Raw genomic sequence first — 16503 nt, 5'->3', positions numbered from 1 at the left:
AGTGGATACATCTTAGATGAGAAACATTTCCAATTGGATGTCCCATCAGTACTTCAAGCTCATTATGTCTAAAACCAATCTTTCTCCACAAACCAGATTTTCCTGACTCATTCTGTGTTTTTGGCACCACTATTCTTCCCATCTCCCATGCTCAAAATCTCAGAGTGATTTGTGGATCCTTTTACCTTCTATGTGTCTCACAACTAATCAGCAAGCCCTATTAGTTTTTCCTTTACCTCTGGCATCCATCATTGGCTTTCCCACCCCTACAGTCTCCCAGTCAAGTCATCTCTTGCCTAGATGACTTTGATAGCCACCTAACTAGTGTTCTTACCTCCAGACACTTCCCCTTTTCTGATCATCATCTCTCCTAATGAAATTCCAACCATCTCTCAAGGTCCAGATCAAATGCCACCTCCTCTAGCTGTCTTCCATGATCATTCTAGTTGAAAATATTCTTCTTCTCCTTTTCCCACCAATAGCTCCTAATTAACTCCTCATGTGGATCTGATCACAATTTGACTTGAATTAAAGTATTTTAGTTAGTTAGGTTTATTCCCCTGCAAATTTGTTGAAGGTAGAAACCCTGTCTTTGTGTAGTTATGTCTGCTACAAATGCCTTAGCACAGTGCATTACACTGTGTGTACACGATACACATAGTAGATGGATACTTCATTGTTATTTATTGACTAAAGGATATTCTCAGGATCACCCTCTTTTCTCTTCTATAAAATGGGCATAATAATACTCATATTACTGACCTCATGGGTTGTTTTGAAAAAAGGGCTTTGTAAAGCACTACAGAGATAAGAGCAATGATACATACATTTTATAGGTCTTCCAGTGTTTTGTGTTTTGTGTCCAGACCCTTGGTTTCATCAGTTCAGGGAACACCTATTCCATGTGAAAGGAAGTATGGCATAGGGGATAGAGAATGAGCCTGGCAGTCTGGAAGACCTAGGTTGGAGCCCAATTTCTGATATATATACTATTTGATTCTGGGCAAGTCATAACTTCTCAGTGTTACTCCCTATAAATTGAAGAGGAGGTACCAGACAATACTAGTAGCGAAAGCTCCCCATATTAATGAATTTTCAGTTCTAGTATTAAAATATCTAGTTGGAAACAAATACATGTTTATATCTACAAATAAATATTTTACATATTGATATAAATCTAACAGATGTATGTAGACATTATTTATCCACATATATAGCTGTATAATTATGTGTCATAATAGACATATATTTATTTATGTTTATATATCTGATAATTGATTACTTATTAAGAACACAGACTAAGTATAAATGCATCATCTTTTGCCCTTATCTTTCTGAAGTACAAATTATTTCTTGGCATTCACTCCTTTAATATTTTAGGAGTACCTACTATGCACAAGATTCCATGCTCGGCACTTGGGGGAATGTTCAGCCTCCAGTTATTTTCTGATTCTTTTGTTCCTTCTTTCCCAAGAAGTTTAAAACCCCATCTGGTATATTTAGACACCAAATCATAGACTCTCAAAACAGGAGGGGCGCTAGAAGCTTTCTCTCCCTGACCAAGAATCCCCTTAATAATGGAACAGCCTTTTAACATGGAGAAGGTAGAGTGGAATTCCTGGAAGATACAGGGTTAAGCCTCAACCCAGAATTCCAGCCCCCCCCCCCCCCCGAGAACTCTGGGTTGAGGCTTGACCCTGTATCTTGCAGGAATTCCACCCTGCCATCTCCATGTTACAGTATGTAGTCAGGAAGACTGGAGTTCAAACCCAGCTTCAGATACTCACTAACTGAGTGATCTTGGACAAGTTACTTCACCTCTGCTTGCCTCAGTTTCCTCATCTGTAAAATGGGATTAATAATAGCACCTGCCTCCTAGGGTTGTTTTCCGGATCAAATAAGATCATATGTGTCGAGCACTTTACAAAGCTTCAAGTGCAATATAATTGCTAGCTATTACTAATTGTTCTCATTATTGTCCCTGATGAGTGGTCATCCTGTCATTGCTTGAAGATTTCTGTCTAATAAGAAAAGACCCACTATCCTCAGGCAACCCATTCCACTTTTAGTCAGTGTTAATTGTCAAGAAGTTATTGCTCATACCGAGTTAGAATATTCCTCCTTGAAGCCTCCAGTCATTGCTCTTCCTTCTCTGCCAGTGGAGCCAAGAAGAGCCAGTCTAATCTCTTCTTCACATAGAAACTAAAGTAGAGTATATTAAGCACTGTAACAGAAGAAGTGTTATGGGAGCACCATGTTTATGGCTGACTGACCAGGGACAGCTACATGGAGGGGATGACATTGTGGCTGGCTTTAAAGGATAGGTAGATTTTCAATGGGTGAAGATACTGGGGAATGGTGTGCTAAGTGGAGGGAAGGGCCTCCAGAATGGATCTGGAGTGCCAAGAGGTGAGGGACCATGGGGTGAGCAAAATGATTTTAAGGTGTTTTTTTTTTCTCCTGCCTCACTTAAAATTTTTCCTATATAAGAGTGGCACAAGTACAGAAGTGTGCTGTAAAGTTGTTGGCAGAAGAAAAAAACACAGCTAAATTATTCTTTCTGAAATAAATGTCTTCATTCAATTAAAAACTGTTCAGTTAAACAGAAATTAGCCACAGACAGACTAACATTTTGGTCCTTTTTTCTCCAATCTGATTTAGATGAAACCTGAATAGTAGACTATGATTTATCTTTTAAGTTCATATCTACATATCTATATATCTATATGTATATATATATAAAATATACATTTCTATTTCTCAAAGGGACCTTACTTTAGAGATGCAGCCTACATATATGTTACGTCCAAAGAAGATGTCATTTACCCTGGTAATGAATCGAATTGATTTTCCTTTCACAGAAATGACTGGGAGCCCCCAGATAAGAAAGTGGACACTAGAAAATACCGTGCAGAACCCAAAAGCATTTATGAATATCAGCCTGGCAAGTCCTCAATTCTGACAAATGAAAAGATGGTAATTAGTCCACCTTCTAGTTCTATTGTTTCTTTTTCCTGATTTCTTGGATTTCAATGCATTATAAAGCAGGATGATATTTTTTGGCTTATGATGGAATTGCTTCATTCAGCAGAACAATACTTATTAAATATTTTGGTATCATTTCACCATTTGTGAATAATTCTTAAACTTGTCTCCTGCTTTCAAAGGATCTTTTTTATTTTTGGTGGGGGGGGAGGGCAGGGTAGATTTGTTCTTCCTATGCATGAATTTACTAATTCTAATTTTTAAGAAAATGCTAATTTACTAGCCGTCTTTGTCAGTGTCATTGTTTTTTAATTGTTAGTTAATTTACTAGGTTTTCATTCTGGCCTGTTTAAAAAAGCATGGCTCTTTGTTTTTAATCATGTATGTATTTCATAGAAGGTAACTAGTGAATTAGAAATTCAATATTTAAAATGATAATATAGTTAAGAAAATACCCTGAGGATGAATTTTAAATGCCTTTTCTCCATGAAGCTCTCCTTGCTTTGATATGTGTGTGGTTGGGATGGAAGAAAGGAGAGAGGGAATATCTAGTGTCCTTAAGGCATCATTACTTCTCAATATGATTTCATAGCTATAAACAGTTGGAAATGTAAAAATGCCATTATAGGAAATCACCTTTCAAAATAAAGCCAGTTGGGTCTGTGAATATTGAAGAACCTTTGTAGTTAGCATTCAAGCTTGAAAAGGATCCTCCCTTTATAACCAAACATTAGGAAAAAAGTGGTTAGTATTTCGAATTGTGTGGATAAAGAGATTAAAAGACTAGTCAGTCACACACTTTTAGGTCCACCAGACCCAGTTCCCCTGCTGGAATTCTACTCTGGAATTCATCCCGGGAATATGATTTTAGGGATACTCATCAGGCCACAGATAAACACAAACAGACAATAAAAATAGTCTTCTCACCATACATGTTATTTTCTTGACATTTTCCCACTTCATTTGTTTTCAGGTAATAGATGATTTACCATATGTGAGATATATTAAAAATATGCTTTGATTATCATAGGAAATATCAACAGTTCACCAAATTGATCATAACTGTTAAGATTGAGCTTTTAAGGTGTAAAGTCATTATTTTAAGCAAAAAATTGCAGAAAAACAGCTTACTTTGCCTTTGGTCCCTTTTGTATTTGAAAGTTCTGTATCACAACCTGATATATCATTCATCTCTCCCAGTAGGAGCAGCATGCATTGGTGCATATGCTCCTTAAAAAATAAATAATACTCTCCAGTGATGTTGCCTATACACGTCTAATTCCATTTTTGGCCCTCGCCTAAATATGCTAATAGGGTTAAGTAATTAATTTCCAAGTTATCCTATATATTTCTTGAAGGCTGACCCATTTTCTGATTTTTTCCCCTCTAATAAGTAATTTATGGAATCTCAAAACTGGAGATGGGTAGGGAGGATTTCTTAAGTGTTAAAGGAATGATAGATAGCATTTTAGTATCTGTTCCAAGATGTAGAAAGGATAAGTGGCCATTTTGGGTTATTTATGTTCTGCATAATTTGATCAAATGCCACCAATGGCAATACTTGGGAGTAAGCTGTAAGGGAGCTCCTTAACTTTGTTTCCTAAGGGTTTTGTTAGTGGAAACACCCCCAAATCAATTTGCATTGCCCCCCACCTCTTTTATGTGACTACTGCAGGTTTGCTTTTGAGCTCCATGTGAATCTTTTTAGGAAACCAGGAGCTCCTCTAAATTTTTAGCAGCACCCAATTGTAAGGAAGATAGACCCAGAAAAAAGGGCCCTCAAGAAAAGTGAGACCTTAATAATTATTCTCTACCAGCTAAGCTACAACAGCAGCCCCGACAGCTAGCATTTAAGTGCCCACTGTGTTCCAGGCACTGTGCTACGTGTTGGGGATGCAAAGAAAAGTAAGCCACAGTTCCTGATCTCAAGGAACTCACAAGCCGACGGGAGAGACAACTGGATATATTGGGTAATTTGGGTGTAGTCTCAGAGAGGAGGCACTAACATTAAGGAGGACTGGAAATGACTTCTTTTTGGCTGAAACTCGAAGGACAAGCAGCATTCCCCAAGTTTAGCACTGCCTTTAAAGGAAGACCACTGGCAAGAGTAGAACACTATGTTTTGAAAGGAGAAATTTCAATCCAAATCTTAGTCTTTCAATGGCCATAAATTTGCTACCTCTTGTGACATTTCAGCTATTGCTATATTTTTTTACAGTATGATCCTACTAGGGTTTTTGTTTTGTTTTGTTTTGATTTTTGCAGTTCCAAATGCAACATGAATAGAGAAGTTAGTGTGTAAGTTCCTCAGATGTTACTTTTTGGTGTTTGCAATCAGTTTTGCCATTAATTGGCAGACTTTCTACCTTTTTTTTTAAGTAGGCTGATGCAATGTTTATATACATATGTAGAATTAAACTTTGCATTCAGAATACCACAGCTCCTTTTGCAAAGATCATTTTTCCCCCTGATATTCTAAGTGATCATTCCTGTTAAGTGTGACATTGTATGTTATCTCTGAATAGATTCTGTAAGCCATTTGGCAAAAGGTTAGACAGGATTACCTTATGGGGCTGGAGAGTTTCCCAGAGTCTGGTTTATCTTCCTGCAGGTAAATACACATCTAAACAATCCTAGATTGATGAGGTTCATGGCTATCTTAGAAGGCCTTCTTCGAAAATCTTCTAGCCTCCCGTGGTGAACTTCTCTCATATATAATGAGCTCTACCCTCAGGAAATTCTCCCTTATATCTGACCCAATTTCCTTAGGTTCTGACCTAAATCCATGCCCTCTTCTTTCAGCCTTGGGAAGCTGTAATTAATCAGCCTTCTTCTTTGCCACAATTCTACAAGTGTTTGGCATTTGGCAATTGTCCCCCGCAAAAATTAAGAAAAAGAAAGAAATCCTTTACTGAAACTCACTCTTGTGTGTGTTTTTCCCATCACTAAAATATGGAGGTTTCTTTGAACATTTAATCCTTTCCTGTACTTGTCACCCACCCATACCATCTTGAAACTTAATGAAATGTACTCCCTTCTCCATCATCTAACTCTAACAGTTTTATCATTAAAATGATAAACTTAGGCTCTTTTTCAGTCAGCAGCACTGACACACAGACAGGTTTGGACTTAGTCTCCCAGGAGAAGTGGAGTGTTTATACAGGGGAGTGATAGCATTGGAGGGGCTGTTCCAGGTTGAAAAAAGGATAAGTATAAACAGTCTAGAAAATTCTGCCTTGTACTGTGGGACCTAACCCCACAGGTAGGCAGGGCAAGCATGCAGGAGTTTTGGGCTACTTTGGATTATTTATCTTCTGCATAACTTGATCAAAAACTTACTACGTACCCCAAAATGAAAAGCAGATGTTACTGCCATATGGTGAGTTTCAGTTAACATTTAGTTTCATGATTCGCTGAAATTTTTTCCCCACCATAAGAGAAAGAACAGGCAATTAAAACCCTGTTGACTGACTTCTGCCTGTATCTTTAGTCTGAGTCAGCCATAATCAATACTGGAGGAGAAACCTCAGTAAAAAGGAATTCTGGAGTTAGTTTTGTTAAGACAGCAGATGCTAATACTTGATATCATTGTCCTGAAAGAGTTAATGCAGCTTCCAGAAATACCTTTTTATTCCCAAGGAACAGTTTATAAATAGCATTTTGAAATGAGTAAACTATATAGTGGTACTTCATGAAACTCCATTACACGATGAACCAGATTTTCCCAGGATGTAAGCATCTGCCTTCTCAACACCTATTTTCTCCTAAGTACTAGGCAAGTATTATTTAAATTTGGGTGTTAATTTTTTTTGTTTGTTTTACTTACTAAAAAGAAATACTTAATATTAGGTTATTTCAGATGTCTTGTCCCTCAGGACTTCAGAGTCAGACCCTTAGGGAGTATCTCTTTTATTAGTAAAATTAGAGGGAATTGCATAAGCTACAGAAGAGGCCAAAATTTGGGGGGTGTTTGAGTAAGAGGGCAAAAGGTGGCTGTCTTTGCCCATTACCACTGGCTTCAACCAATGAATGCTATTTTTGGTTAAAGTTGAATTGACTCATCACAAATCCAGATAAAAATGTAGTATGTGGAAATCCAAATTTATAGACCGAAAGAATAATGGCAAAAACCCTCTTCAGGTTGTACGTGATATATGTTGTATATAAAAAGCTTTCAAAGGATGCTAAATAAACACATCCATGTTTACTAACCACTGTAAAAGAGCTATTAACTAAACTAAAATTAAGAGATGCCATCTTATAACAAAATATAACAAAGGGAATAATGAAAAATTTGGGATAGAAACAGAGCCATTTCAAAGGGTGAGGCAACACATAGACATAAAGCCCCAAAGGAATACAATTTCTATTGCTATGTTTTAAATTTTGGTAGAGGATATATGTTTTTGCTCATTTTGCATATTATACATATTTTTGTCAGAAAATTATAATCTCTTTTATGATTTTAATGTCTGTGACTTTGTTGTATGTGAATTTAATTATACCTTGGGGCCAAAACTTTTTCCATCGGAATGCATCTTCATTATTATGGTAGGAAATAGGAAAAAATATGATTCGAGTTACAGAAATTTGCTCCATAGACAATTTTTCAGGAACATATTTGTTCCCCAGAATAGGGCACTTTAATTTTTTACAGAGATAAATTATAAAATCATATTAAAGAAAACTGTCCTCCCATGAGAATTCTACAGGGTAGAAATCCAATTCAATTTTAATATTACTCAGAAGTGACTCTCTTTTCTATTGTACTGTTATCTGTCCTGTCCAGCTTTTTCTTTAATTTTTATTTTAAAAAATTAATTCCTTAACACTCATTAGAATACAAAGGATATTGTCTACATTCATCCTTTAAACACTTGTTTTGAAATGGGTTCTTTCCACTCGTGTCCTCTGTTCCTACTTGGAAAGTCATCTTTCACTTTACTGTTTATAGGACGTGGTTTCTTACATATTCATGTGCCATTAAAGATGCAGTATGAATGGGTGGGCTCTTGTACAGTGTTACAATTATATTTATTTCCAATCAAATGAATAAGCCTTGCAGACATCTACCAGTTTACCAAACTATGAAAAAATGTTTGGTGAATGTAGCTGGTTCTACACTTTGGTTGAATGGCTATTTGCAAGACTGGGCTAAGGATTTGTTTTTTCAAATTCTGAAAAGCACACAAAAATTTTATCACCTCTATATGCAGACTTTGGGTGGAAGGGAAACTAGTCTAGTGATGTTAGTTCCAGTACCTATCTAATGCCTTCGCTTTGTGATGGTGAATTGAGTCACTTTTCTTGACTACGTCTCAGTTCTCCATTTTTTATGAACCATTACACCTTCTTCTTACATCTTCTAACTCATCTTCTTCACCCCTTCCCATTCCTAATTGGCATCAGCAATAATTGAAAAATGCTAGTGTTGGCTATAACAGACACATTTCAACAAGAAAAGTACTGCATCTCTAATGGTCCTTTTTCCTATGTAATCTTTGCATAATGGTATCCTTCTCTTTCTTCCATTCGACTATCACCAACTCCTGTAGACTCGGGATATAAGCCCAGAAGAGATAGATTTAAAGAATGAACCTTGGTATAAATTCTTTTCGGAATTGGAGTTTGGGAGACCGGTAAGTTTAAGAGCTTCAGCAGACCTAGCCTCCTTTTAAAACGATGCTGTAGGTGCTCATTTGCCCAGAAGTCTCAGATCTCCTGTCAAAGAACTCAGTAAGGGTTGAGCAGCAGCATCTGACATCCAGGGACATATCAGCCCATCATTACTGATGTGTGTTAGGCAGTCAAGGACAGTAAGCACCAGATGGATATTTTTTCCTTTTAGGCCCGCCAAGGAAGGAATTCCCAAGTCAATCATGCATAAATATGACCACAAATACAATTTTAGATACTTCTCCCACCCTCCCTCTACCCTTGGTTGACCACATCCTTAGCATCCCTTGCATTTTTTACGACAGCAAAACACATTCAATGTGGTGAAAAGGGTGGTGAAGTTGCTGCTTTTTCTTTCTTTAAAGGTTATTTTTATTTTTGATTATTTTAATAGCACATTTAATCAAGTAGTATAAGAGCAGATGGAATAAAGTGCTCCATGAATGGAAAGCTTAGTGGAACTCGTGCAGGCTTCATCTAAGAATGTAACACAGTTGTAGGCAAATTTAATGAGATGGTACCCATAAATCAGAGAATGAGATAAGGACTTAGGATTTTCAACAGGTCTATTTTCAGCGTGTAGAGAAAGGCTTTTTAGATGCCGCACAGAAGGGATACTAAAAGAAGGTTGCTTTCTCAGTTGGGCTGCATAAACCAAAAGCTGAGAATCAAGCTTAAAATATATGCTCCTTTTCTCTTTACTCATGATGGCTAAAAATTAAAATGCAAACCCCTTTTTTGCATAAAAAGTTTCAGCTACAAAAGAGAATTTGTAGGGTTGGGAATTTAGCTCAGAAAAAATCAAGGGCTTTAAATCAGGGGCATACTGGTAAATGCTTAACAACTGGCCCTGGGGTTTGGGGAGAGGGAATTTGCAATAGAGCATACTTTTAAATTTCATCTATATTATTAACATTTTCTGCATTACTTTCTTAAGTCTAGAGTCAACCATATAGTAAATCAAACCCTGATTTGTAGTGTTTTCTGATTTCCAAGATGTAAATACCCACATTAGAAATTTAACAAAGGACTGTTCTTGGAGCTGGCTTCAGTCTTGCTTTAAATCTAAATGAGACTTTACTAGTCTACCATTTCAGTTATTGTGATTTGGGGTAAGATTTTTATTTGAAATCAGGAGTTAAATTTTATATTTCAAGAAATGTTAAATCCTATGACCTTTATTGATTAAAAAAAACTCATTTGATCTGACAAAACCCCAAATGTTTTGACTGTGCAAGCACTCTACAAATTACTAGCTCCAGTTTGTGAAAATCTGATGACCATCTGCCACTCCCAATACTGCCTTCAAATAGACCCAAACTATACTAGTGACATCTCCCTCTGGTGGCCATCCTGGGCAATTGTATGACTCCCTTCCTCTACTACCTCCTTTCTTCACCCTCTATGCACCTCATACTCTCTCCCTTTTGCCCTTTTTTTCAATCTAACTCAGTTAATTCCACCCTAAACAGTCTCTCTCACCCTTTTTTATTCATGCATAGACTTTCTCTTTACATCCTTCCCTTTTGCTTTTGAATCTTGTCTAGAAATGAAAGGAAAACCTCTCTTTATTTTATCGTTCACTCCAGGGCATTTTCGAGACAAAACCAACAAAGCCCCCCTCAAATAAAGCTAAGATATATGGTCCTGGTGTCAATAATAGAGCTTTCACAAAGAAAAGGAATGCTTTGAGATTTTAATTAATTACACATGATAAAGAATGAGGGTTATTAACCTCAAAAGCACTAAGAAATCGCCTTCAAAATGTTCACAAAAATTTCCCTGTACCCCCTGTTTCATCAGGCAGTCACTTTCATCAAGTAATAGCATTCCAGATAAACTATTTTTCATTCAGTAGTATTGCTTTTCCATGTTGATTATTCACATTAGCATGTTTCCCCTACTATATTAAGAACAAATATACAGCAGCATTTCAACTATATTATGAGTTAACTCGGATTTTGAAAGCTAGCTTGAAAATTGAAGCATCAGTTTGATCAGTTTCCTTGAGAAATTAGCATCCAAATTGTAGAAGATATAAAAAAATCAATTTTTAGAGCAGAACTTATTTGAGGCCAAGTGGTACAGTGAGTAGAGTGCTGGACTCGGATTCAAGAATATCCAACTTCAAATTGTGCCTGAGATGCTTAGTGGCTATGTGACCCTGAACAAATCACTTAACCTCTCAGCCTCAATTTCCTCATCTGAAAAGTGGGAATAATAATAGCACCTAGCTCACAGGTTTATTGTGGGAATTAAGGAGATAATATATGTAAAGCACTTTGTAAATCTTAAAAAAGCTTAATAATAATTGCTAACATTATATAGCTGTCTTTGAAATGAATTTTAATTGATATCTTTTCTTTTTTGTATCCTCATTGTTGCCCCCAGAATTACTCCCTCTTCCCCTTCTAGAGAGGGAACCTATATAAAAAATAGTATTTTTTAAAGATGAAAAAAAGAAAAAGGACGGGGAAAATGCCATTGAAAAAGTCTGAAAATGAGTGACTTTTGTTTTTAATTTTTTTGTGGGTGGTAGTTCTGTCCATTTTCATTGTTATAGTAATTTTGCATATTTCTGCTTACTTCATCCTTTATTGGCTCATATAGATCTTTCCATGCTTCTCTATATTCATCACATTTATAATATCTCACAGTACCTTAATATTCCATTACATTTATGTATCATCAAAGAATATCTATTTTGTTTCCCCTTCTTTGCTATCACAAAAAGTACTCCTATAAATATTTGGGGGGGGCATTCTATAAATATTTTGGGGGTCTACATCTGTATACACATAGCATTTTAAGATTTACAAGATATTTTACAAATATCTCATTTTATCCTCACAATATAACCCTAAGATCATTGAATAGATGCAATCTATTATTATTATTATTATTAAAAATAAAAGCTATTTTAAGTTGGAAATTTTCTGACATTTTAAGAGAACCTTTTTTTAGCCATTACAAAACTATTTTAAGTTGAAGATTTTCCGTCCTTCCATCCCTAGCATTATTTAATGGTGTTCCTTTAAAATGCTACTACTTTTTTACTCTAGGCTGCATGCAGTCTTGGTGTAAGACATTAAATTTTTCTATTTTTCCATTCTATATTGCAAAACCCATTGGGAAATTGTAACTTGCCCAGGGGCAGGGCAAGACTTGGACTTAGATTTTCCTGCCTTCATTGGCTTGATGTCATAAGTTATGGGCAGATTAATCTGAGAAATAGATATAATAATTGTATAAGATTAGGGATAGTTCTAGCATACTCCTACTATATTATTGAGCAAGGGGGGACAATCCTATTTAGATTTAGAAGAAACCTTAGGAGGCATCAAGTTCAAACCCCTGATTTTAGAGGTGAGGAAACTGAGATACTGAATGATTTGCTCAGGATTTAAAAGTCAGTCTTCTTGATTACAAGTCTACTGTACCACGCTGCCACTTGGGTCTTGAGGTAGAAAAAAAATAAAACATCCAGGTACTTTTGAATAGCTGCACCTTGACCAGGTTTCTCATACTCTCCAATGAGCCAGATTTATTGGTGTAACAGCCCTTGGTGGCTTGGAAGCTTAGGTTCCACCAGTTCCTGACTAGGCTCTAGAGAACCCAAAATTCTCCTACATCCATTCCAGCTCCCCTCACCAACATGTGGACAAAAACTTTCTTCCCTTAACTTAGCTCCATCATAGTGGAGTTTAAGAAACACACAAACAATTTTAAAGTAAAATCATAATAGGAATATTCCAGTAATTCAATGGATCCATGATCTAATCAGTTACACTCCCTCCAGAGATATACCCTATTCCCAGATTCTTTGCCCTTGGGATTCTTATCAGATGTCTCATAAAGGGTATGCCCAACACTCTAGAGACCTTCCTGGAGGGTTTGTTGTTTTGTTTTTTTAAAGAAAAACAAATTCCATGGGTAAGAGTACAACCTTGTGTCTCTTGTTCTTGTCGTCCAGATCTTTTCTCCAATCACACATTTGTTAGAAAGTAAAGAGGAAAAATAATAGGAAATAAGATAAGATACATCAGCTTAGAATAATTAAGCTTATATTACTCCATAGATTTTTTCCATCAAGAAAAGACTGGGAGAGTTGATGATAAGGCAAACACTTTGTAATGAAGGCAGAAGAGATGTCAATTTATTAGAAAGTGAATAGGAAAATCCACAGGAAAGAAATGGGTTCAGGGTTTGCCTACAAGTATTCATTCCCTTCCTTGAGATCCTTTCTTTACAATGAATAATCAGGACTCCAGGGTCAGACTGGCCAACAAATGGGCAATCCTGGAAATGTGGCTGTTTATAATATTAATTCCTCAAAAAAATTAAAGGCTTTGATCTCTGTTTTATAAAAGGAAAACCTGGGAGTCCAAAGGCCTTTTCACACCTTTCATAGAGAACAGTCAGATCAGAGAAGGAAAAGATTGGTGAGAAGGTGGGCAGCCATTCAGGAGAGCTCTTGGAGTTGGAAAAGAACTACAAAACAAAACCTGCTACCAGAAACGAGAGCTTCCAGCCAATACTAGCATTCATATCTAAGAAGCCACAGGGCTGGCCTCCAACTTAACCCTCTCATTGCCAAAAGTTTAAAGCAACCTATTGGAGGGTAAAGGGGTTTCTATAGAAATACTCCTCTAACATTGTACTGGAAAGTCAAGGAGAAAATAAGACCAGGAACAATTTTGCAGAAATTAGCTTTACTCTCAGTTTTGTCAAAATGCATCTATGAGTGGATTGAGAAAGGTCTCTTGTGCTCCTAGTAATCCTGCAATAAGCTATTTAGCATAAATTATAAAGGGATTTTCAAAAAAAAACCCTTAGCATTAAGAAATACATGCAGCATATTTGTCATAATACACTTTACGATACATTAAACTTTACTGCCAAGCAAGGCTTTTGAAAACCCCATAAAGAGTACCAATTATATCTCTAACCCTGTAAGTTGGCTTCATTAATGTGGAAAGAAATAACTCTGGGGGAAAAAGAAGGCTTTTGCATTACCCTCTGTTTTCAAAGGAAAACTAGGAATCCACTATTTTTCTTTGGATTTTTTTTAAACTTTCACTTTTAAAAACCAGTGGTCTTGCCCCCTGGGGAGTGCAGGATAGAACAGACTTCCTAATAAATATTCCTAATTCTGAACTCTACCTAGTCTTCTTCCTAGACTTTCCTCCTTGATATCACCACAATACCAGACTGCCCCTACTTTTTATCTTTCCTTTCTATGTTGATAAGGTTCCCTTCCTGTGACCCTTTCTGTTTTAAACCAGTCTCCACGTTCTTTGTGTTGTCTTTATTCTCATTTCTTCATTTCCTCCTCTGCTTCCCATCAGCCTCCAAAAAAGATATGGGATTATACTCCTGGAGACTGCTCTATCCTTCCTAGAGAGGATAGAAAGGTAATTCTGTGCTATCTACCTATGTTGTTGTACTAAAGTGTGTGTTTAGCATTCCTTGGTTAGCGGGAGTGTGTGGTGGTTTTGGTGTTTGCTTTCATTTTTCTTTATGTTATTTTTTTTAACTCATTTTGCTTGGCGATCGATCAATTTGTCATTCAATAACATGTCCATGAGGTGCACTAACCTTTAGAGAGATTTTTAGCAGTTGCTTTTTCTTTTAATATCTAGTAATTAGTCCCTTTGACCCTGCTCTGAAGTGAAATAAAATAGGTATTTCTCAAAAGGTAGGTTTTATGCCACGGTTGTATTTTCTGAGAAGTCAGATACATTTTGGAAGACTGGGTATTTGGGATTTAAATTGTTCCCTCCAGATGCAGCATCCTCTGTTGACATTTACTCTATGGCCAATTCCTTGTGCACTTCTGCGTTATCATCCCAACATCTCTGCTTTCTCCATCCTCTAAAAAGTAATTTCATTCTTCAGACTTAGCCTTCCATTCTTTCTTCCCCTGTGTTACACCAAAGCTTACTTTTCCATTCTTTTTCTTCTTTAACCTGACTTATCTAGAAAGAGATCACAGTTGCTATCAGATAGAATTAGAGGCTCATTTAGGAAAGAATGGAAAAGCCTAATAATGCAATGAGCAAAAGAGTATGGAAGGCATTTCCTGGCCTTTTCATTCTGTCAGCTCTTTTTCAAACTCTGTTTGCTCTTTTCATTGTGGAATGGCTTTTTAATGTGATCCAAGTGAATGGTTCTGCTCACTGCAGAGATTGCATGGCTTCCTGGCATCCTTTTAGATTCAGGTGATTTTTAGTGGATTTGTTTTGAGTTTGGCCCTTTCTTTAAAGGAAATTCTCAAACAATGAATGAAGAATAGGCTTATGTTTTCCCATTTTGCCCTCTGCCTCAATGCTACCCATCCTAAAATTTCCAGAGATTCTGCTGCCTTTCCTTTTTCTTCTCCTCATTCTCATGTCTGATTTTCATGTGCAACCTATGTATGAACTTTCCAAATGACACTATTGGGCAACTGGTTCTCTTGTAATTCTGGCTGACCTCATATTCAGTCCTTACTTTTATGTTAAATAGTAGAATCTTTATCGAATGCCTGCTGATGTGCAAAGCACTGTGCTAGTTATGATTAGAGCAGTAGTTTATTATAAGATAAGCACATTATCTCTTAAAAAGAAAACTTTTACACAGGAGCTCATCCATCTTTTCAACAACTGTATGGTATAGCAATCTCAACACAATTCAGCATCTCGGTAAACAAAAAATGCTTACCTACGAATATAGTCGAAGTCTGACTTTCCAATACCCCACATGTACCAATGTCATGGAAGCTTTTGTGAAAAAACCTGGGAACTTTTAGTTTGGCTATAGATGCTGAAACAAAGGGAGGGGGAAAGCTGTGAAAAGTGGGACTAGCATAGAAGTCTGGATCTGGATGCAGACTCTGGGCAGAATAGTTGGCCTTTGTGGTAGCTACCTCTGCTCTAGAATATCTTCATAATGATTAAAGATTTTCCCTTCTTTTTTGTATAATCTGAAAGTCTACCAGTTTGGAGATGAATTAGGGAAAACAAGACTACACTTTTAGAAATAAGAAAGACCTTAAATGGAATCATGGAGGAGGAAGTTGATGGGACTATTAGTTTTTTATGTGTTAGGATGAGTTAGTTTATGGATTATTTTCCAGTCTAAGATCATGTCTTGAGGTAGTGAAGCTTTGATTTGAGCAAAAAGGAGTCAGATCATTTTAGAATTTAAAATACTTTTATTTCAGGGTATAGGACAAGCTTAAAGGATGGGGATGGCTTAGGGTACCACTTTCCACATACTAAATGCCATATGAAACTTAGCTAACTGGAAGATGCAATTTAAAATTCAGTAATTCATAAAATCCCTAAAAGAAAAAAAATTTAAACCTTTTATTAAAAGTAGAGAATAAAGATGTGCTAAAAAAATAGAAGGCGATTTTAAGAATTACCCCCATGACTTACTGGCAAAGCATAGAATATAACTGAAGGCAACACAATGTCTTTGCAAAAAAAGATGTCAGAGATGTCAGGCTCAAAGCAGGGGTCCGACTTTGTCACACTAATTAGATGGGACCAGAAGCAGGAAAAACAGAATGGTCAAGTTCTTAGGTGAAGTAGGGATTTAGGGATGTTTAACCACCAGAGTTCAGCTGTTAAAAGGATCAAGAAAATTGATGTTCAAGACAAGATTCCAAGGGAGTAATCAATTTTCAAAAGCCAAGCCAAGGCCAGGGAATCAGAAATCCAAGCAAGTTATAGGAAGGGTCAAGGAGTTACCAAGTGATGATATCCAAGAGCTAGCAAATAATCAAGTATCTGGAAAATCATGAAAGATGAACAAGATGCTAACAGTCTAGGCATGAGGAGACATTTTTGTGTCCTA

General features: G+C 36.6%; 1 protein-coding gene across 1 annotated transcript in view; it reads left to right on the top strand.

Annotated features, from left to right (window-relative positions):
* SORBS1 (sorbin and SH3 domain containing 1) overlaps positions 1-16503 on the top strand; it is a 143042-nt gene that overhangs the window by 73942 nt on the left and 52597 nt on the right. The window contains exons 13-15 of the mRNA XM_044665725.1: positions 2862-2976; positions 8541-8624; positions 14010-14075. Coding sequence (XP_044521660.1) covers positions 2862-2976; positions 8541-8624; positions 14010-14075 — 265 coding nt within the window. The remainder of the gene's footprint in view (positions 1-2861; positions 2977-8540; positions 8625-14009; positions 14076-16503) is intronic.

This window comes from Gracilinanus agilis, chromosome 2 (assembly GCF_016433145.1).
Source record: "Gracilinanus agilis isolate LMUSP501 chromosome 2, AgileGrace, whole genome shotgun sequence".
Classification (NCBI taxonomy): Eukaryota; Metazoa; Chordata; class Mammalia; order Didelphimorphia; family Didelphidae; genus Gracilinanus; species Gracilinanus agilis.
Note: the sequence above shows the minus strand (reverse complement) of the source record. Positions and strands in the feature narration are given on the sequence as shown.